General features: G+C 42.8%; 2 protein-coding genes and 1 pseudogene across 2 annotated transcripts; 2 read left to right on the forward strand and 1 right to left on the reverse strand.

The window, feature by feature from the left end:
• On the reverse strand, positions 1-3,981 carry LOC121294762 (annotated as a pseudogene).
• A 1,622-nt stretch (positions 3,982-5,603) lies between these two features.
• Positions 5,604-8,944, forward strand: LOC121294763 (transmembrane emp24 domain-containing protein 3-like). The gene is made up of 3 exons (XM_041218838.1): positions 5,604-5,988; positions 7,061-7,309; positions 7,582-8,944. The coding sequence occupies exons 1-3, from the start codon at positions 5,821-5,823 to the stop codon at positions 7,813-7,815; spliced, it is 651 nt and encodes a 216-aa protein (XP_041074772.1). The 5' UTR covers positions 5,604-5,820; the 3' UTR covers positions 7,816-8,944.
• A 2,586-nt stretch (positions 8,945-11,530) lies between these two features.
• LOC121294761 (isocitrate dehydrogenase [NADP], mitochondrial) lies at positions 11,531-20,951 on the forward strand. Its single transcript, XM_041218837.1, has 11 exons — positions 11,531-11,763; positions 14,670-14,761; positions 16,967-17,132; positions 17,273-17,433; positions 17,716-17,859; positions 18,199-18,335; positions 18,429-18,580; positions 18,684-18,796; positions 19,659-19,756; positions 20,206-20,298; positions 20,592-20,951. Exons 1-11 carry the CDS (start codon positions 11,649-11,651, stop codon positions 20,677-20,679), a joined length of 1,359 nt encoding a protein of 452 aa, XP_041074771.1. The 5' UTR covers positions 11,531-11,648; the 3' UTR covers positions 20,680-20,951.
• Positions 20,952-20,987: the final 36 nt, after the last annotated feature.

Genomic DNA, 20,987 nt, shown 5'->3' on the forward strand with positions numbered 1-20,987 from the left:
ATATATATATATATATATATATATATATATATATATATATATTCAAAGTCCCAGAATGACAGCTGCATTGCCTTTGAAAAAGATGCAATATGGAACGCTGGCCATTCTGATTATTCCATTTGTATACTTTAGTATCATTTGCTGGTCACCTTTTCAAAGGGTTTTTTTTTCTGAAAGGAAGGGTTTGTTTCTGAAAGGAATATTTAAAGTTCGAAACTCTGCTGCTTTGGTAATAGCCGCTGCCCCCCCCCCCCAAATCACTGCTTTAGGCCCACCATCTGTGCACTCAGCTCCCAGAGTCTTCTGGCTGCTTCATCATCTGTAGCTTGAGCTGCAGCTTCCTTGGGAGCACAGTCACTGCAACAAGGAAAGATACACAGGACTCCATCACAATACAGTCAGAGATATGCATGCAAAGCTGACGGAACACAAAGCCATTTGTGGATTGTGGCTTGGAACTTGGGATTCAGGAGACTGGGTTTCAGGCCACTGCATGGCACACTAGAAGAGACCTGGGGTTTGATACAGCAAAGTTGCCTCAAGGCAGGTTTCCTGGAGCCAGGTTTTAAGCCACTGTTCCTGACAAAGTGTCTTCGTGTTCCCTCAGCTTAACGCTTGGCAAGGACACAGACACATCACACTCAAAGTGTACATGGCCATTTTCGCCTCATTTCAAGCAGTCTGTTTAGATATTGGAAAACAAACCTAGCACCCGACACGCGCTTACCTGAAGTACAAACCACTGGTGTGCTCCAGCTCTTCAGCCACGGCACAGTGGATAGTGGTCTGAGCTCCCTGCCATGGAGTCTTGAACAGGAGCAGGATAAATGGGGCGAATATAATCCTCTTCCATAAAGCTATGGTAGGCGATATGTGTCTTCCGAGTGCAGTGTGCACCACTCCTGGGTGCAGGCTATTAGCAGTCATGCCTGCACCTGCAAAGATGGAACAGGCTATCACGATTGTCCACACTTTCTTAGATTGATCAAGGCATCAGCAAGCACAGGAGTTAAACGCTTTGTGAATAAGAGAACAGTTTCACACAGTGTAACTGAAGTTACAGGAGAAACAAACAACAAGCACTGGATGCATCAAACCTGCCCCTGGAAAGGAAAGGGAATGGCAGCAGTTCAGTCTGCAAGCTCATCCAGTCTTTGGCGATACCTGTAAAGGTGCTGAATTGCCTGCCATTGCTGTGATCTGGCTTAGGGTACTTCCACAGGTCGTGTGCCCTTTCCAGAGAGGCTCAGTTACAGCGGTGGCTCCACTCACCTTGCAGTCTGTGAGCGAGTTCCCTGGTGAAGAGGACGTTAGCCAGCTTGCTCTGCCTGTAGCTTTTGTAAGGGTCGTAGTCTTTATCCAGGTTAATATCATCAAAGTGAATCTGGCCTTCAGAATGAATAAAACAACTGAGATTGATCAGGCAACTCTTAATAACCATGAAAATACTCTGCATAAAGTCTAGTGTCACCATCAGTGAGTTATCACTTTATTGTCACTTGTGGTCTTCAAGCCTTCTACAGTGCTCCCTCTTTATAAGGCATCCCATTATCCCGTGGGGCAGGTTACAGTCCTGGCTCCCAGTTGTCCCATGAGGCTATTACACTTGCATGTGTGTTCTAGGGAGAGCACTGCAAAAGTATATCAGAAGTTACAGCAAAGAAATAAGAAAACACAGGGAATGGATTTACAGTGTCAGGCCAGGTTAAAAAAAGAGTCAATGTAAAAATACAACCTGGAAAACTAAACAAGCTTCAGAAAAACTCACATTATGCTCATGAGGGATAAGAAAATCCCTTTACTTGGAAGTTAGCTCCGTACTGACCTCTCTCATGAGCTAAGCTGGACACGTTGATGATGCGGCTGGGAGAGGACTTCTTCAGCAGATCGAGGAGAGAGTTTGTCAACAGGAAGTGACCCAGGTGATTGACACCAAACTGCATCTAAAACCCGTCCTCCGTCTTCCACTTTGGACACATCATAATCCCTGGAATAACACATTAACATGTGGTACAAATACAAGACAGCACAAGAATGTGTCCTAGTAGCATGTGTGTTTTGTGAGATTCTCTATTTATTTGTTGGAATAGTTAGTAAGCCCAGCGTCTAATGAATCAGCTAGAAAAGAGAATCATGCAATACATATCATTTATGAGTACAGTCAAAAGTAAAAATGTGCAAGTATGACAACTTTAACAGCAAAAATACATTAATAAGCTTTACCATAAGAGCACAGTGGAAAATAGGTTCCACTGGATTTTGAATATCACAAAATACTATCCGTCAACCAAGCTTACAGTAAATGACCACTACTAACAATAGCTCTAGTCATGGTAACAAGTGGTGTCCATTAAAGATCCATGGATTAAGAATGCTTTCTGGCTAAAAAGTGAAACCCTCTCTTAAGATTCATCTTTGACGCACTTGCTTGACTAGCAGGGACCTGTCTTTTTGACTTCATTGAGGTCTCTAGTAAGAGTATGAAATGCAACCCAAGAAGAAGAGTGTCCAGTTATTCACCTGCATTGTTGATGAGAAGGTCCAGCCGTTCCTCCTCGTGCTGGATTTCCTCAGCGAGATGCCGTACGGACTCCAGGGAGGCCAGGTCCAGCTTCTTGATGACCACGTTACCGTTGCCAGTCTTCTGCCTGATCTCCTCTGCTGCCTCGCTGGCCTTGTCCATATCTCTGCATGCCATGATGACCCGCGCCCCTGCAAAGGCACGCAACCCTCACTGCAACTCTGAACTCTTTCAGTAAGCAACCCCAGAATGACATCACAGCTATCCTTACAGCAGCTTTTACACAGTAGCAACAACAAAACAAAGAGCAAGAGTCAAAGAGAGAACCAGATGTTTGCTGGCGTTTTTATAGCGTGCTCATTAAAGAATTGCTGACAGCTATAGTAGTTTCTATAAGGGCTGCAATGCTATTATTCAATCCTACAGGGCAGTATTGTTGAAAACAATACAATCCCACTAGAAGTAATGCAATAGTTTCAGTGTTTATATGAAAGCCAGTTGTAGAGAGTATATAGAGACTTGCATGTGATCCGGGCCAGTTATTTTCCCTACACTTCCTAACAGGGCTGCATTGTCACTTCTCAAAAGCTCACCTCTTCGTGCCAGGTCCTGCGCAGTCTCCTTGCCAATCCCTATGTTTGCACCGGTGATTAAAACTGTCTTCCCGTCCAGCCTCGCCTTGCTCCTGCAAACTCCCCTTGCAAACCATTTCCGCAGTGCGAGCAGACTCATTCCTGACAGGAAGAAAGCAAGCTTTCAATATCAATGACAGCAGTCTCACAAAGATAACATCTTAGGGACAGGCTGTGGTATGCAACGTCCCGGGTACGCATGACCCTATTTCAAACCTGCCCATACAGAAGACATTGCATTGCAAAGTGTTATTTCACAAGTGAACAGGACACAGTGTTTAGTTCACTTTGCACTCGCTCACCGGCAACCGCCGCAGCAGCGATTCCTGTCGCATGGTCTTGAAAAAACACCACAATTCCCTCTGTTGACATGGCGTAGTGTTTTGTTTATGTCACTGAATCAAATTGCAATTTGCGGTAGTTTTATTTATCTATTTGTGTCGAATGTCTTTCAATGCAGCAACTTTAATCTTTATAAAGTATATTTGAAAGTCTGCGCTCTGAATAATTAATATACTGAAGCCGTGTTCTTGAATCTAGATCCGTGTGTTCTCGGTGTTACAATCTGCTCTTCTTTCCACTTCCTGGTACGGCGTTGCAAACACGTTCTGGAACTACCGGTTTACACACAGTCTTTGTTTTATTAATTTATTTTGTAATTTTGCCATTGATTGCATAATTTATGTTGATTATCTATATCTGAATATAATTATAGCAACGTTTTAATCCGGCCGTCTTTCTGGTTCATTGCACGCATGAGTTCTAATAAGATGTGTTTAGATGAGCTGGCCATTGCTAATAGGACACGGCTCTTTCTCGGGTGTTCTTCACGGGATTCGTGGGCACGCTTGCGGGTATTGCAGTGTTAGAATAGGGATACGCGCAGAACAACCTCCCTTCCCTCAATTCTTTTTTTTTTTTTTTTTTTTTAAGGTCTGAATGTTTAACATGAAACTTTCTTATTTCTTCTTTTTTTAAGACGTGCCATTTTCTCAAGCGTTTAGTCTCATCATGGTTTAATGTTACTACGACTACTAAAATATTATTATTATTATTATTATTATTATTATTATTATTATTATTATTATTATTATTACAGGATCATTCAAAAATAAATCGTCGATTCTGCAGTGCTGAGTAAAACGAAGCAGCTGTTTTCTGTTCACAAAAGAGCAATGGAGGGGAAACTAATTCTGCACGAGTACAGCTTGTGATTCATTGTGCGTTTAGAATAAGGTTTTATTTGATCTCATAGTAATCCTGAGTATCATGTAGGACCATGTTATATATATATATATATATATATATATATATATATATATATATATATATATATATATATATATATATATATATATATATATACAGTGGCTTGCAAAAGTATTCAGACCCCTGACCAATTCTCTCATATTACTGAATTACAAATGGTACATTGAAATTTCGTTCTGTTTTATATTTTATTTTTAAACACTGAAACTCAGAGTCAATTATTGTAAGGTGACATTGGTTTTATGTTGGGAAATATTTTTAAGAAAAAAAAAAAAAGAAATATCTTGCTTGCATAAGTATTCAACCCCTGTGCTGTGGAAGCTCCCAGTTTGCACCGACAGAGTGCAATGGCGGGGAGTGGAGTAACGGTGCACCAGTCAACCATATCAAGAGCTCTGCATAACACTGGCCTGTATGGGAGGGTGGCAAGAAAGAAGCCGTTACTCAAAAAGTACCATCTGAAACATTGGAGTGGCTCAAGAACAAAAAGGTGAATGTCCTACAGTGGTCCAGTCAAAGTCCTGATCTCAATCCCATTGAGAATCTGGGGGACTATTTGAAAATTGTGGTCCACAAGTGTCGTTCAACCAACCTGAACAACCTGTAGCAAATCTGCCAAGAAGAATGGGCCAAAATCACACCGACACTGTGTGCAAAGCTGGTACATACTTACCCCAAAAGACTTAAAGCTGTTATTTCAGCGAAAGGTGGCTCTACCAAATATTAATATGTGGGGGTTGAATACTTATGCAAGCAAGATATTTCAGTTTTTTATTTTTCTTAAAAATATTTCCCAACATAAAACCAATGTCACCTTACAATAATTGTTTCTGAGTTTCAGTGTTTAAAAATAAAATATCAAACAACGATATTTCAATGTACCAGTTGTAATTCAGTAATATGAGAGAATTGGTTAGGGGTCTGAATACTTTTGCAAGGCACTGTGTGTGTGTGTGTGTGTGTGTGTGTGTGTGTGTGTGTGTGTATATATATATATATATATATATATATATATATATATATCCATATATATAGTGTATTTATATGTGAACGGCCTGGGATCTGTGGTGGGTTTGTTCACAGGGAGAGAGCCTGCAGTACAGTAACACACCGATAACAGAAGCTCTGTGTTGTATTGTATGTGGTACACTGAGCTGTGCCCGACTCCACAGAATTGTTCCTCCTCACCGCTACGTCTTCTTGCAGCCCCGGAAGCGCTCCTGTCTGGTGCCACGTCAGGCTTTTACCGGTACATAAACACCATCACTGTCATATCCAGACTGCATCCATAATACCGAGCATCTCCAGTGGACAGAGTTTTAAAGGACAGCCTGAGCCTCTTCGTTTTGTATTAGCGCGTTTCGGTAATCCACTGTCTCCCGTGATAAGCCGTGCATCATGACAGTCACGATTCCTTTGTTCCGTTGCTTCCTCTTATTCTTTCATGTTGTTGTAGTTTTTCATTTGGTTTCCGCGACTGAGCTGACGTTTGAGTTGGCTGATGACGACAAACAATGCTTCTTTGAAGAAATTGAAAAAGGAGAAAAGTTTTCACTAGATTATCAAGTAAGTATGTTTCTGTACCGTTATTGCACAGAATTCTGTACCCCGCATGCTTGTGCAGATGCTGTTTTTCAAAGCTGGACGTGGATGTGCGGTATTATTCCTGTGCCGCTGTGATCTCAAGCACTGCCATTGAGTTCTGCAGCAGTTTGCAACAAATAGTGAAAACAAGACCAAAAATGAAAAAAAATGAGTAAGCATGCATGTTGTGCGTATTTTGATTGAAATATTTGATCAGAAGTATTATAACGTATTAGTTTTGTGTTTTTTTTTTTTTTTTTTTTTTTTTTTTTTTGACATGTCTGTAAGCTAATGCATTGTTGAAAGTAAGGTAACTAATGGACTACTTGCACCTGTAAACTATTAGGAGACGAGGGTGATGAGAGCCTAATTCAAAAAAAAAAGTTTTCAAAGTATTCATAATCATATATTATTATTATTATTATTATTATTATTATTATTATTATTATTATTATTATATATCATATGTAGTATAATGTAGAAAGATGTAATGTAGTACACACATATTGCCACCAGGAGGCATGATTAGCCGTTCCAATTAAAAACGGTATGAATGTGCAGTTTCTATAGTCTGAAACAGTTTGAAACAGCTAATATTAGAGTAGCCCAGAACAATTGAATGTATGTAACACTTATGTCAATACAAGCTACAAATGCATTTTCTTAATATCATTTAAAATCTAGTAAATTTATTATTTTTTTTTTTTAAAGAGGCTTCCTCAAGCATCTAGTCTTTAAAATGACAAATAAACAGTTGATGCATTATAATTCTAAACTATCCCCAGACATCTCTTCTGTGATACAGTGGGCTGCATTGCTAAATGTGCAAGAGAAAACAAATACAAGTACTCTCCTGTATTTTTAAAATAATCAACCGGAGGAACATGACATGATTAACTTGTGACTTTTTTCAAAGTGCTTTTTATTATATTTTTTTTAGGAATAAAATGCATGTTGATATTTTTGAAGTGTGAGATTGATTTTAAATGTATTGCCTGTATTGAGTTCAAGCTGAAGGCCTGCTTGTCGTGCTCATGCTGTCTGTCCCTGGCAGGTAATTACAGGTGGTAACTATGACGTAGACTGTTCCATCGTGGATCCAGGAGCGAAGGTCCTGTACGAAGAGAGTAAGAAGCAGTACGACCACTTCAGCCACACGGCTGAGGAGACCGGTGTGTACAAGGTCTGCTTCAGCAATGAGTTCTCCACCTTCTCGCACAAGACAGTGTACTTCGACCTGCAAACCGGGGAGGAGCCTGCCCTTATCCCAGAAATGCATAACAGGGTCTCCGCTCTCACCCAGGTTAGTCCCAGAGGCCGTTCTTCCTCTGCAGCCCTTCATGAAGGTGCTTTACCAAGTGCAGGAGTGGATACAATCTGAGACAGAGTCAAGGGTTTCTCCAGTTTCACTGGACCTGCCCTGTGGTTATGTTTAGGCTGTTCCTTTTGGGGTTTGTTTTGTGTGTTTTGGTACTACTTAAGAGCAGCTGCCCGACGGCAGCAGCGTACTGCAATTAAAATATAATGAACTCAGCCTCCACACAACCCTGATAGCAATGCCTTCCTTGTTTTCAGATGGAATCCTCCAGCGTCTTAATCCACGAGATCCTGAAGACCATCTCCGAGTCCCAGACTCACTACCGCCTGAGGGAAGCCATTGACCGCATCAGGGCGGACGAGATCCACGAGCACGTCATGTACTGGTCAGTCGGGGAGACGCTCATCCTCTTTGTGGTCAGCATCAGCCAGGTGGTGATGCTCAAAAGCTTCTTCACTGACAAGAAGCCCCTCCCAGGACTCAGCTCCTAGACATGGGAGTTTTCTTCCATTTTGCAGGGTGTGTATCAAGGTACACAATCTTTTTCAAATTTGTACTTTTCTTTGGTGCATAGTGTCTCCTCCAGTATGTTATATTCATGCCATGCTCTTTGTTGCATTTCTTTTTTAATTATTGTTAACGATTTTCAAGGCACACACTATGATTGATGAGAAAGTGCCTCCTGTTTCATGCCTCAATGTCCTTTTACTTCCCCTGGAAATGCACGCACAAACAGGCTAAGCTTTGGAACTGTGCTCTTAATTGAAACCTTTGGCACCCAGCCTTAGAAAAAAGATATATAAATATTTATCTGTATTGCAATCTTTTATCGATTTGACTTTAAAAAGACACACACACAGACAGCACATTCTTTAAATTGCAAAAGTTTAAGGAGTAGCAACATTTTCTCATCAAACAAGCTGCTGGAAAATAGCTTTATGAGTCTAAAATCGGGTTCTATTCCACGCTAACCCTGTGGACATGGTAAAGGCAGGTGCTGCCTAAGCCCGTGTGGAATGTGTGCGCCTGATTCTACAGCTTGGCTGTTACTTTCTTTATCTTTTTGGACATTGTTTTAGCACTTGGACTTGGTGTACTATAATTGACACCAAAAGCAGTAAATGTTAAATATAACTCTCTGGTCTTACAAAACTGCATCAGGTTCCTCTCACTATCCACTCGTCATCCATTCCTGTATCCTGTTTGTCTTGACTGCATTTCAGCAAGTTCCACATTCCTCGAGAAGCATCTGCTAAAGGTATTGAGACCCAGGCCATTAACAGGAAGGTTGTGTCGAGGCTTGTGTCTTGAAGCTGTTGTTTTCCACCCTCTTTGTGGATGCTCAGTGTGTGATTGTGTGCCAGGGAGCTACGTTCTGGGTTCTGGTGGGTTCATGTTTCTGCCCTGTGGGGCAGGTTTAGCTCATTTCTTTCCTTGACAGGAATCCAGTATGTGTTCATCGTTTGCTCTGTGGCAAGACACTGAACCACGTGGTGACTGTTTGTTCCCTGCGAGACAGACCTGTGTGAGCAAAGCAAAGCAAGGAGGTACAATTAGAGAGGAGGGCAGGAGGGGAACATGTACTTCAAAACGAAATAAAAACAGCATTGCAAAAATGGATTCTCAGTGTTCTACTGTGTTTATTGCTTTTGTCCAAAAAAAAAAAAAAAAGCTGTTGCTAGTAAGAATGATTACACAGCAGGTCATTCTGTGAACTGAACTGTCTCCAGTTCCCCCACAAATACAGGAAGCAGTGTTACCCACTCAGTCCAGTCTGACAACAATCTGACAGTTTTGTAATTTGCATACAGTTAGGCAAAATGACTGAGTTTAGCAAATATAATTCAGTCTGTTATGAAACCTGCATTATACATTTGCTACGGAGTGCAATATAATTTCCTACCAGCAGAGGGCTCATTATCTCCAGGAAACGCTGGGACGTCCCTGTTCTGCAATTTTCATCTCTATACAGAGCAAACGCGCTGGATCATGTTGTGTTACATATTTCAAATCGTCTTGTTGCTGGTGCATGGAAGCCGGGAATGCTTGGATGGACACGCACACACGCACACACACTCCCCAATTCACACAAATCCAACACAATTCAAGGTGGCATAGCAATTTCTAATCACCCAGGCAGCTGGAAAAGGTATTGACAGCTGTTACTGCCTTTATATTTTTTGACACTGCATTGACAACAAAAGTAATTCTAAATGTTTAGAATGTGCTTTCTTATTTTTATTTTGTTCTACAGCGGAAATGCATTCTGGGTCCAGAAACCAGTTAGTTAGTCATTTCACAGAACAGCCAAGCATCTGCTCCTAGCAGTGGGGCAAGGGCACCGGAACATAATCCCCGAGGCAGCGTGAAGTGGGAGAAAGGTCACTTTCCTCATGTCATTAAAACCAGCAATGTGGTTCAGCGGACAAAGAGATTCAGAAGATCAATATTTAAAAACAACACGTTCACTTCTGAGTGGTATGCGCTGGTCTGCATGAGACACATGTTTAACTGGTGGTACTATAGGCAGCGATGGCAGGAATGCATTGGGATACAGTGTAGAGGGAGAACTATACGGGTCTTTTCCCAATATTGCACACACGTACATTTTCTCCCTTATAAAAGTTCACCACAGTATTTTTGCATGGTATTTTTTTCCCTTGATTATACTGTACACTCACCATGTACTTTACCTGGTTTGCTATGTTTTTAAATATGCTTTACCATACCTCTGTGCTTTACAATGCTTTCCTATTCTGTACCATGCTTTCACTGTGCTTTACAATGCTTGCCTATTCTGTACCATGCTTTCACTGTGCTTTACAATGCTTGCCTATTCTGTACCATGCTTTCACTGTGCTTTAAAATGCTTGCCTATTCTGTACCATGCTTTCACTGTGCTTTACAATGCTTGCCTATTCTGTACCATGCTTTCACTGTGCTTTACAATGCTTGCCTATTCTGTACCTTGCTTTCACTGTGCTTTACAATGCTTGCCTATTCTGTACCTTGCTTTCACTGTGCTTTACAATGCTTGCCTATTCTGTACCATGCTTTCACTTTGCTATACAATGCTTGCCTATTCTGTACCATGTGTTATTTTAAGCACCTGCCAACCAAGCTCCTGGTAAAATCTGTCAGATCTTGCTTTTATGTTAAAAAAAAGAATGCAAGCTATGCGATTTGCAAAAGAGCTGAAGCAGCCAGGCCTTTACTAGTGTATGTTACATACTGTTGGTGTTTCTAGTGCTGTATGTGCATGAGACTCCTATTGCATTGCCATTTTAACTTTGCTGAATTCATCAGTCTGCCCCTTTAACATTGAGGCTGTAGGTGACTGACGTGAGCCAGGCACAGGGAATTTCTTCTGGCTCTGCTCCCTGCCTCACATGACAGCTCTTCCCATTATAGCCCTGCCTGCGTCTAAAATTAGACCCCCCCCCACCACCACCACCACCACAGCACAGAATGTGACAGGAACAGTTGGAACCTTGCCCTTCAGCTAACTACAGTCAATCCCAGTAGCACATAAGACAGCGACCAGGTCATAGCCAGCCCTGCCGTGGTGCTACCTGCTGCGCGCTGAAATGTATTCTTCCAATACTCGTGGTGTGCGTAGACTGCATTTACTTCTCAAAGGGATACAGACAGCATGTCACACCTACAATGTGCATGCAGCAGATGAGAAAGCCGACATTTAAAGTGCGCAGTGCATCGGGCTCTCAAGGTGTCTCTCATTTTAGGAATACCGGTGAAAACGTTGTAAACACTTCATGAGAATGTGCTTTTCAAGTTCTGTAGTTTACATTGTCAGGAGATTACTTCCTGTCTTCATATATTAGTGCTGGTGCCTTCTATAAGCAATCATTGACAGACTTCTCACCGGAACATTTTCAACAGGAACAAAGTAACGAATGAGAACAGAGAACAGTATGTTCCAGTTATGACTGCATGTTGAATAAACACACGGTTTGTGTAGAATTACAACCTAGTGTCATTTTTCACATTTGGTTGACCTAGGGTGTCGTTTGAATCCCCCCAGCAGGGTTACCCACAGCCGAAGATAGAAATGAACGACATCCTGCAACGACCCCTGTCAGCGCTGAGGAGTCGATACCAGACCACAATGCAGCGCTCGCTGGAGGCGGCTTTTCTTCCAGTCGAAACTAAGCCGCTGACGTGTGTCTGAGCCGGGTGTACGTGTCTGACGGTCTGGTGGGAGGTGCTTTGCATATTTGGTCGGCTCCACAGTCTCTGTCGGCCTTTTGTGCGACCGGAGTGTAACCGATTAACAGCAGCGTCGAGCCTGTAAACTGTATTCATCATGGCAGGGTACTTGAAGGTCCTCAACTCAATCAAATCGGCTGCCGTGCTTTCTGCTAAAAACCCGGCTGTGCTTGCACCTGCCGCTCGCCAGCGATCACAACAGCAGCGGAACTGTGAGCAACTTCGCTTTTTTAATCTCGTTATTTTTTTTATTTTATTTTGGTAATGGTGTAACTATTTTTAGCAATAGCAGAATCCTTGGGCAGATTAATTAAGCTGTATTTAAAAAAATGTACCGTATAATTATTACGCTGCAAATGTAATGCGTGTATTTTATAACTGATTATAGTTAATAACACTGTGCATTTTGTTATTTGTTCAACAACGTTTTCATCCAGATATTTGTATGTGAATATTCTTATGTATTAGCAAAGCGCTCTGTTCATTGTAATAGTGATACTATGCCGGTGATAGATTTGCAGAGCAGACTGTACAGCCAGGATAGAGACTGTTTGTTTTGATTGTAGGCTTTCGTCACAAGCGATCGATTTGTTTGAATTTGACCTAGTCGTAGTAAAAAACAAACAAACAAACAAACAAAAAAACACAGCCATAACGGTCTGCTGCTGCTGCTGCTGCTGCTGCTAGCGGCGGACGGGGTTTTGTCTAAATTAAGAAACTTTTTTTTGCCGGTTTATCGCTTCGAAGTTGAGATTCCGGGTCGACACGATTGCAAAACCAGCTTGTGATATGGAAACCAGGGCATGCTGCTCTCTGAATACAGCCGATCTTTGAATTAACTCGAAGCACACTGTTGTAGAACTCGTCTCAGAGTTTGAGTAGCGACCATTTTGCTAAAGAGCCGGTACGGTGACACCTCTCCTCCCAACTCCCTGGAGAACAAAAAGTTAACTCGTTGTTGCATTAAGAATTTGCAACATTTTAAAATACAGCAGCTGTTGAGGCTGAGAAATGGGAAACCTCTAGCGTTTATGCGAAACATTGTAACTTTTCTTTCACGATCGGAATTCTGTCCTGTTCCATTAAATCCGAGGCATTCCGCCCCGCTTCTCGCGCTTCTGCTGTGCTGCAGCGATAGGGTTATTTCATGTATTCACTATATACCCGTGTCTTGCATCCACAAAACAGCCCATTTAACTAACTCAATATGTGAAAGCGCACCTTTTTATTTGCTGCTTCCAGTGGTCCATTTTGGAGGTCCTCTCTGTACTGTGTCATTCCAGGACCACTCGGACAGGGCTGCAAAGGACACGCATCGGTCGGGTTGATATTGCGTTGCTGTGATATTGGCATATATTAGTGCGATATAAACACAATACTGGAGCGGTTCCGAGTTTACTGCTTTAATATTGCAGTATTGTAAAAGCATTTCAAACAGCTCTGTCTTCTTTAGTTAATCCGGTCACCACTTAAAAGCGTGTTTGGGTGATGCATTTAAAATCTGTTTTCTGTGCCCATGGAAATGCATATTAAACATGTATTTTTTAAAATTTTTTCTGTTTTAAAAACTCTTACAGGTCTTTTAATAGTAACCAAGGTCAAAACAACCAAAAGTCCCCTGGGATAAGTTTAAATAGGCTTTCAGAGTGATAGGGGGGTACAATTAAATATATATATTATATATATATATATATATATATATATATATATATATATATATATATATATATATATATATATATGTGTTGCTGTTGTGGCATTTGGACTATTTCCGGTATTGAGGTGCTGGTGCTGAATTGCAATCAGTAGCTGTGGTCTTAGTAGGTAAATAGGTTAGGTGAAGGTCATGCTGTGTAGAGTTGTGTGTGTTTTAGTGAACTCGCCTGTGACGCTGTTGTTCTTGCAGTACCCGTGTATTCCAGCATGTTTACATGCAACTGCATTACAAGAATTAAATCACAGTGCTTTATCAGTAACCTGGAAAGTGGGTCTGACCTTCAAGGTAACAGTGCCTTACTGGTTACAGCTGGTTTGAATGAAGCTGATTTACACAGCTGAGCTACAGCCTAAGCAGACCTACAGTAGTTCAGGAGTCTGTCGGAGAGGAAGCGAATGGATAGGCCATATCCTGTACTTTATCATGCACTCCTAAGAGCTCTAAATGTGAAACAGTACAGACACGAGCAATACAGGCCATGCAAATACTGTACTGTCTGCTTGTGAAATTTCCAAAGAGGTAATTAAAAAAAACTGGCAGCCGGTCAAAAAAGGATAACAGCTTCTTATTACAGTTACAAGGTGATCTGTAGGCGCCAGCACTTTCAGTTATATGAGCAGTAACTGCTGTGACAGACGTAAAGGAGCTCTCTTAAAATTAGGTGGGTGATTATGTTTAAACTGTCTTGAACATAAACGATAAGGGATTAGGAGCCAGGCAGCTGCCAGGGTATCCTTGAGTACCGAGAGGGTTTCACTGTAGGGGTGGGACTGCTTGTGCATTGTAGTCATTTTATAATGTGATCTGGGGTTCTGATCAGAAATGTGGCTACATGTGTGGCTTCAATTCAAACCTTTGCAGGTTTGCAACACTGCTCTGTGCAGTATATTGAAGGTGTACACTTTCCTGTGTGGTGTACAGTGCAGTATGAGTCATTTAACAATCCATTACTAACTCCCACACAAGGAGTGCCGCGTCCTGCTGTCACCTGCGTTTCACAGAGATAGATAGAGACCTCAGGAGTTCAGCCATGCTCTCCTCTTCAGTATTATTTCACTGTAATATACCGCGAGGGAGTGACGGATGCAGCATGGTTAGGACGGGAGGGGAGTTTGGGGGTTTCTTTTGGTCATGATTCTGTGTTTAAAGTTGCTGTAATAATTTAAGGTCCTTCATGGATTAGGGCCACTCTCTTTCTCCAAGAACTACCAACTCCATATATTCCTATTCATTCCTTGAGATCAGACAACTTTTAATTGTTCCCTAAAATCAACTGGAGTCAGTTTGGAAGATCTCGAATGGTATATAATGGTGGAGTGGGACTGCAGTCTTGCCCTTGAAAATGACATCTCCTGTGTGTTAGTTTTATTTATTCTTGTTAATCTATATATTGTTTCTCAGATGCTGACAAGCGCATCAAAGTCTCCAACCCTGTGGTGGAGATGGACGGTGATGAGATGACCCGCATCATCTGGGAATTCATCAAAGAGAAGGTGAGTTCTTCAGTGTGTAGGGCTGAATGGGGAGCCCTGCCCTTCAGTGTGTAGGGCTGAATGGGGAGCCCTGCCCTTCAGTGTGTAGGGCTGAATGGGGAGCCCTGCCCTTCAGTGTGTAGGGCTGAATGGGGAGCCCTGCCCTTCAGTGTGTAGGGCTGAATGGGGAGCCCTGCCCTTCAGTGTGTAGGGCTGAATGGGGAGCCCTGCCCTTCAGTGTGTAGGGCTGAATGGGGAGCCCTGCCCTTCAGTGTGTAGGGCTGAATGGGGAGCCCTGCCCTTCAGTGTGTAGAGCTGAATGGGGAGCCCTGCCCTTCAGTGTGTAGGGCTGAATGGGGAGCCTGTGCAGTAGGGGAGCTCTGCTCTTCAATGTGTAGGGGTGAATGGGGAGCCTGTGCATTAGGGGAGCTCTGCTCTTCAATGTGTAGGGGTGAATGGGAGCCTGTGCAGTAGGGGAGCTCTGCTCTTCAATGTGTAGGGGTGAATGGGGAGCCTGTGCAGTAGGGGAGCTCTGCTCTTCAATGTGTAGGGGTGAATGGGGAGCCTGTGCATTAGGGGAGCTCTGCTCTTCAATGTGTAGGGGTGAGTGGGGAGCCTGTGCATTAGGGGAGCTCTGCTCTTCAATGTGTAGGGGTGAATGGGAGCCTGTGCATTAGGGGAGCTCTGCTCTTCAATGTGTAGGGGTGAATGGGGAGCCTGTGCATTAGGGGAGCTCTGCTCTTCAATGTGTAGGGGTGAATGGGGAGCCTGTGCATTAGGGGAGCTCAGCTCTTCAATGTGTAGGGGTGAATGGGAGCCTGTGCATTAGGGGAGCTCTGCTCTTCAATGTGTAGGGGTGAATGGGGAGCCTGTGCATTAGGGGAGCTCTGCTCTTCAATGTGTAGGGGTGAATGGGGAGCCTGTGCATTAGGGGAGCTCTGCTCTTCAATGTGTAGGGGTGAATGGGAGCCTGTGCATTAGGGGAGCTCTGCTCTTCAATGTGTAGGGGTGAATGGGAGCCTCTGCATTAGGGGAGCTCTCTGTTCTACTGCTGAACTGCCAATCAGACTGCATCCATGCTCTCGTATGCTCCAGACACGGTGTCTCCATGCTGCATTGGGTCTAATCAAGCCTAACCTCTGGGACATTTTATAGTGGGGTATTTCTGGGTTAATAATAAAGGTCCCATGTTTGGTATTCTGTTCAGTGTCCCATGCTGGTCATCAGGACTGATATGAACAGAAATGTTGTAGAGGCTCTGCAGTCCAGTGAGATGGTGACGAGTCTTCACTTGTGTGTGTGTTCAATTGTTAACAGAAGAGCAGGAAGGAGTGCTTACTCAGTGAGAGCACGTACAATGAGCAGACACTGGGAGGAACTGCTGTTGCCAAGTACAGTGTGTTTCTCTGCAGTCAAGAGCAATCTAATACATTGGCAGCCTGTTTCAGGAGGTCTATTGCACATTGTACAGCCGCTTTTAGATCTTCTTATTTTTGTACTTAATTACTTGTTAAACTTGAGTGTTCCAGTGCATAAGTACTACATGGTCCAAAGACAACTGGAAGGCAGTTGAAGTGTGCCTTGTTCCACAGCATTGCACTACTGAAGTAAGCTCTCAGGACGGACTCTGTCATTACAATGCTGTTGTAACTGCACAGGAGTGTGGCCTTGAGCAGCAATGCAACCTTTTGTAATTACAGTTTAGACCTGTTCTTAAACTGCAGTACTAGTTGCTGTTCAGCTGCAATCTAGTAGTGATGGACACATTGTGCTACAGGTTCAGTCTGGTTGATAAATGCCCTGAGGATCTCAGGCACGTCTCAACATTTTAAAACCAGTCCCCTTGCCTAGTGCAAGTCGATTTATTACAAAGGAGGTTTGATAGGATCTGAATTGTAGTCTCTAGAAGGCTGGCTGTTCACCTGGTGAGTATGCTGCAAATTGCTCTACCTTGTCGCTGTCTAGTGGAGCACATTAAATAACTTTCCCTGTATCCAAGTACTTTCCCTTTCCAGAAGGGAGCCCAAGATGTGAAAAGGACACAATCAATTTAGATTCTAATGTCGTCTGGAGTGCAGTGAATTGTATTGGTATTGTTAGAGTTGCTAAGAGACTGATGCTAAGAAGTCAAACGGTGCATGTGTTTTTTAGTAGTTGTGATTCTTTATTATGGATGTAAATTGCATGGTGGCTTGATTTTGAAACTTGACTCTTTCTTGCATCCAGCTGATTCTCTCCAACGTGGCTGTGGACCTGAAGTATTACGATCTGGGGCTTCCGTACCGGGACCAGACTAACGATCAAGTCACCATCGACTCTGCACTGGCCACCCAGAAGTACCATGTTGCTGTTAAATGTGCCACCATCACTCCTGATGAGGCCAGGGTGGAAGGTAAGCCTACCTCGTGTCGGTTTCAGCCATCAGTATGCAAGAACAATGCATGTGTTTTTTGTTGTATTAATTTTTTTGTTAATACAAACCTCAAAATGTATTTTTGTTAATACAAACCTCAAAATGTATTTCCCATTTAGAGTTCAAACTGAAGAAAATGTGGAAAAGCCCGAATGGAACAATTAGGAACATCCTGGGTGGGACAGTCTTCCGCGAGCCAATCATTTGCAAGAACATTCCCCGCCTCGTTCCTGGCTGGACAAAAGCCATCACCATCGGCAGACACGCCTTCGGAGATCAGGTGGGCTGTCTGGAACGGAACTTGCTCAACGTGACATTAATACCAACAATTTGTGCCCACATTTCTCCATTCTAGTTTGATCAGATATTGCATGAACACTTCACATGGAGACAATTTTAACTAGTTGCCAGAAAAAGTAACCTTGTTTCATGATGTTCACGTTGCATATTGCATATCCCTGGGTCTGCAACCCAGATTTGTCTTGCTGTTCACGCAGAATGTTTGATGGATCTTAAGCTTTCTCAATTCGTTTATTTGACACTTCTCTTCTTTTTGTTCCAGTACAAAGCGACAGACTTCGTGGTGGACAAGCCTGGCAAATTCAACATGGTGTTCACCCCCAATGACGGGAGCAAGGCTCAGGAGTGGGAGGTGTTTGACTTCCCTGGCGGTGGCTGTGGGATGGGCATGTACAACACAGACGAGGTGAGACTGGAGGCAGGGTAGCACCCCATCACTTCCAAACTCTCAATCACAGCTGAGGTACAGCGTCTAGGATGTTAAGTGAAGCAGACAGACATTTCGGCTTGTGCCTCCTTCAGTGTGTCTGCTTGACTCAATTTCTTATGTTATAACTTGGTTAGATAATAGGTCTGGGTATGGAAGCTGGCAGAGTGAGTTTTTTTTTTTTTTTTTTTTTTATACTCCACAATGTCATGTATGTATTTGTAATTTCAGTTTCTTTATCGGATTATTATTTCACTATAAATAAATAAATAAATAACCAACTGTTCCCCTGGCTGTGTGCTTGCTGTCTGTCCCTAGTCCATCACTGGCTTTGCTCACAGCTGCTTCCAGTATGCCATTCAGAAGAAGTGGCCCCTCTACATGAGCACCAAGAACACAATCCTGAAAGCCTACGACGGGCGCTTCAAGGACATCTTCCAAGACATCTTCGAAAAGTAAGAGCCTGAAACCGCGAGCGCTATCATTTCAAACCTGCCTGTTGCTGTGACACAGCGGTGGCCTGATGTGACCTCCGTTCCCTCCCACAGGCACTACAAGCCCCAGTTTGACGAGCTGAAGATATGGTACGAGCACCGTCTCATTGATGACATGGTGGCTCAGGTGCTCAAGTCCTCTGGTGCCTTCGTCTGGGCCTGTAAGAACTATGATGGGGACGTGCAGTCAGACATCCTGGCTCAAGGTATGGCTGCAGGCAGGGTACCTTGTTTAAAGGGTTAATTTTATCTATCTATCTATCTATATCTCTCTCTCTATCATATTCTCTCCTCTTCCCCCCCTTTCAGGGTTCGGCTCCCTGGGTCTCATGACCTCTGTCCTAGTCTGTCCTGATGGCAAGACCATCGAAGCTGAGGCAGCCCACGGAACGGTGACCCGCCACTTCAGAGAGCACCAGAAGGTGAGAGAGAGAGACCCTGCAGGAGAGAGCAAGAGGCAAAGAATCTCTGGAAGGACTGCTTCCCAAATCAATAGGGAAAATGACCACTCCTTGCACCCCGCCCCCTAAACGTTTCAGGAATGTGACTCGGACAGGACACTTTAAACCAGTTAATTGTTCTTAGGGTGCTTGCTGTACAGTAGTTAGACTTTTTATATATTAGTTTTACCAGGGAAACCCTCAGATGTTGCATCTTTGATTCGTCATATAGTCTGGTGTTCCAAGTGGAACCAAGCCAGTTATAGCCCAGTTAATTTAGTGCATGCCTTTTTAATTATTACATTTCTGTATATCTGATCCCTGGTCTGAAGGGGTGAATGTAGAACTATAGAGCTGAGGAGAGGGATCCTGTTGGTGCCAGTGCCCACTAGAGGAGCCCTTCTCATGAGTGATAGTTAGTTCATGAACTACCAGTGAATAAGGGAGGGTTCACCATTCATGTATTTATCTGTTATATTTTCTTATATCCCATTATAGCTATAGTACTCCAATACATACTGTCCAAAGCCATTACATTGTGGTATGATTTGAGGTTACACATGAGGTTGCCCAAACTTTACAAGCAGGTGGCCTGCGTAGTCAAAAGAAAAGTTTTGTATTACAAATGGATTAAACTACTGCTTGTTATAATTGATACACAATAAATTACAGATGCATTTTGTAAACATGGACAATTTACACAGTGGTTTGCTAATAACCGATCCACACTTTGATTGTCGTTTACTACATTCACAAATTTGTGTTTCAGAAGTTAATGCAAATGTGTGTATGAATTACTTTTTGCTCTGTACTTGGTCTGAAATATTGCATGCTTCCATTTCAGGGCAATCCAACTAGCACCAATCCCATTGCCAGTATTTTTGCCTGGACCAGGGGCTTGGAACACCGTGGCAAACTAGATGGCAACTCAGATCTGATCAGGTAGTTTGTCCCGAAGAGCTGCTCTGTTTGCTGTGTATATGTGCTTGTTCCCTGATCTGTTGTGTGAATAAACTGAATGAGTGTCTCCCTTCCTCACACTCTCCTTTCACTGTAGAGGACGGTTCCACGCTCTCTTCTTTCATTGTAGAGGATGGGTCTGCTCTCTTCTTTCATTGTAGAGGACAGTTATGGCTTTGCAAGCGACTCTTCCTCCTTTTGACCTCTTTTTTTCTCGTGTGCTTGAAGTGCTGCTTCTGTGTGCTTTTTGCTTGTTTGTATATGCAGGGTCCTATTGCCTTGTTGGACACTTTGAAAAAGACCACGCAGACCAGACCCCTCAACAGCTTGTGTTTAAACTAGGTTTTGTCAGTTGGGTGAGTATAGATGACTGCAGCAAACCATATAGCTAATTTACAGTTGCGTTCATGTTTTCTTTCTTTTACTAAAAGGTTTTCCCAGCTCCTGGAGAAAGTGTGTGTCGAAACTGTTGAGAGTGGAGTAATGACCAAGGACCTTGCAGGCTGTATCCATGGCCTTAGCAAGTAAGTGTCTGTTTGTTGTGTGTTGCGCTGCTGTGTCCCTTTGCAACATGGTAATTGGAAGCTGCTTTCAGGACACTTGCCATGAGAACGAGGCTTGCAAGTAAAATGGTATTCTTTCTTTGAACTAGTTCTGTAATAAAGAGTGGGGGCTGCCTGTGCCCTTACAATTGAGCACCATAAACGTTCACTATATTCATATTAAAACAGTGGTAATTAAATTCACTCCTAGTTGAAATAACCTTTACTATACTGTGTTCCTAACTGTTAAATTCATCTTTCTTTCCCCTGCACAGATGCAAATTGAATGAGCACTATGTGAACACTACCGACTTCCTAGATGCTATTAAGAACAACCTTGACAAAACTCTGGGCAAGCAGTGAACTCCATAACTTGTCCAAGCTGGAAATGAAGTTACATCTTTTATTTTTTTTACCTCATTTTTAACTGAAGGGAAAATGTAATACGTTTGAGTCTACACGAGCAGGTACATGCTGTCAGTGAGCGTACCATCACAGGGTAAACCGTCTTGCTGGTTCTCCTCCAAGTCCCTGTTTTGTAATGTGAAGTACCCCTCGAACACTGTAATACAGATATTTAAATGACTGAAATTAACTCCCACATTTTCAAGCAATAAAAACCATTATAAAACCTCCACTTTTGTTACTTCATTGCTACTTAAGAGGTGTGA

The sequence above is a fragment of the Polyodon spathula genome, chromosome 19 (genome assembly GCF_017654505.1).
Source record: "Polyodon spathula isolate WHYD16114869_AA chromosome 19, ASM1765450v1, whole genome shotgun sequence".
Classification (NCBI taxonomy): domain Eukaryota; kingdom Metazoa; phylum Chordata; class Actinopteri; order Acipenseriformes; family Polyodontidae; genus Polyodon; species Polyodon spathula.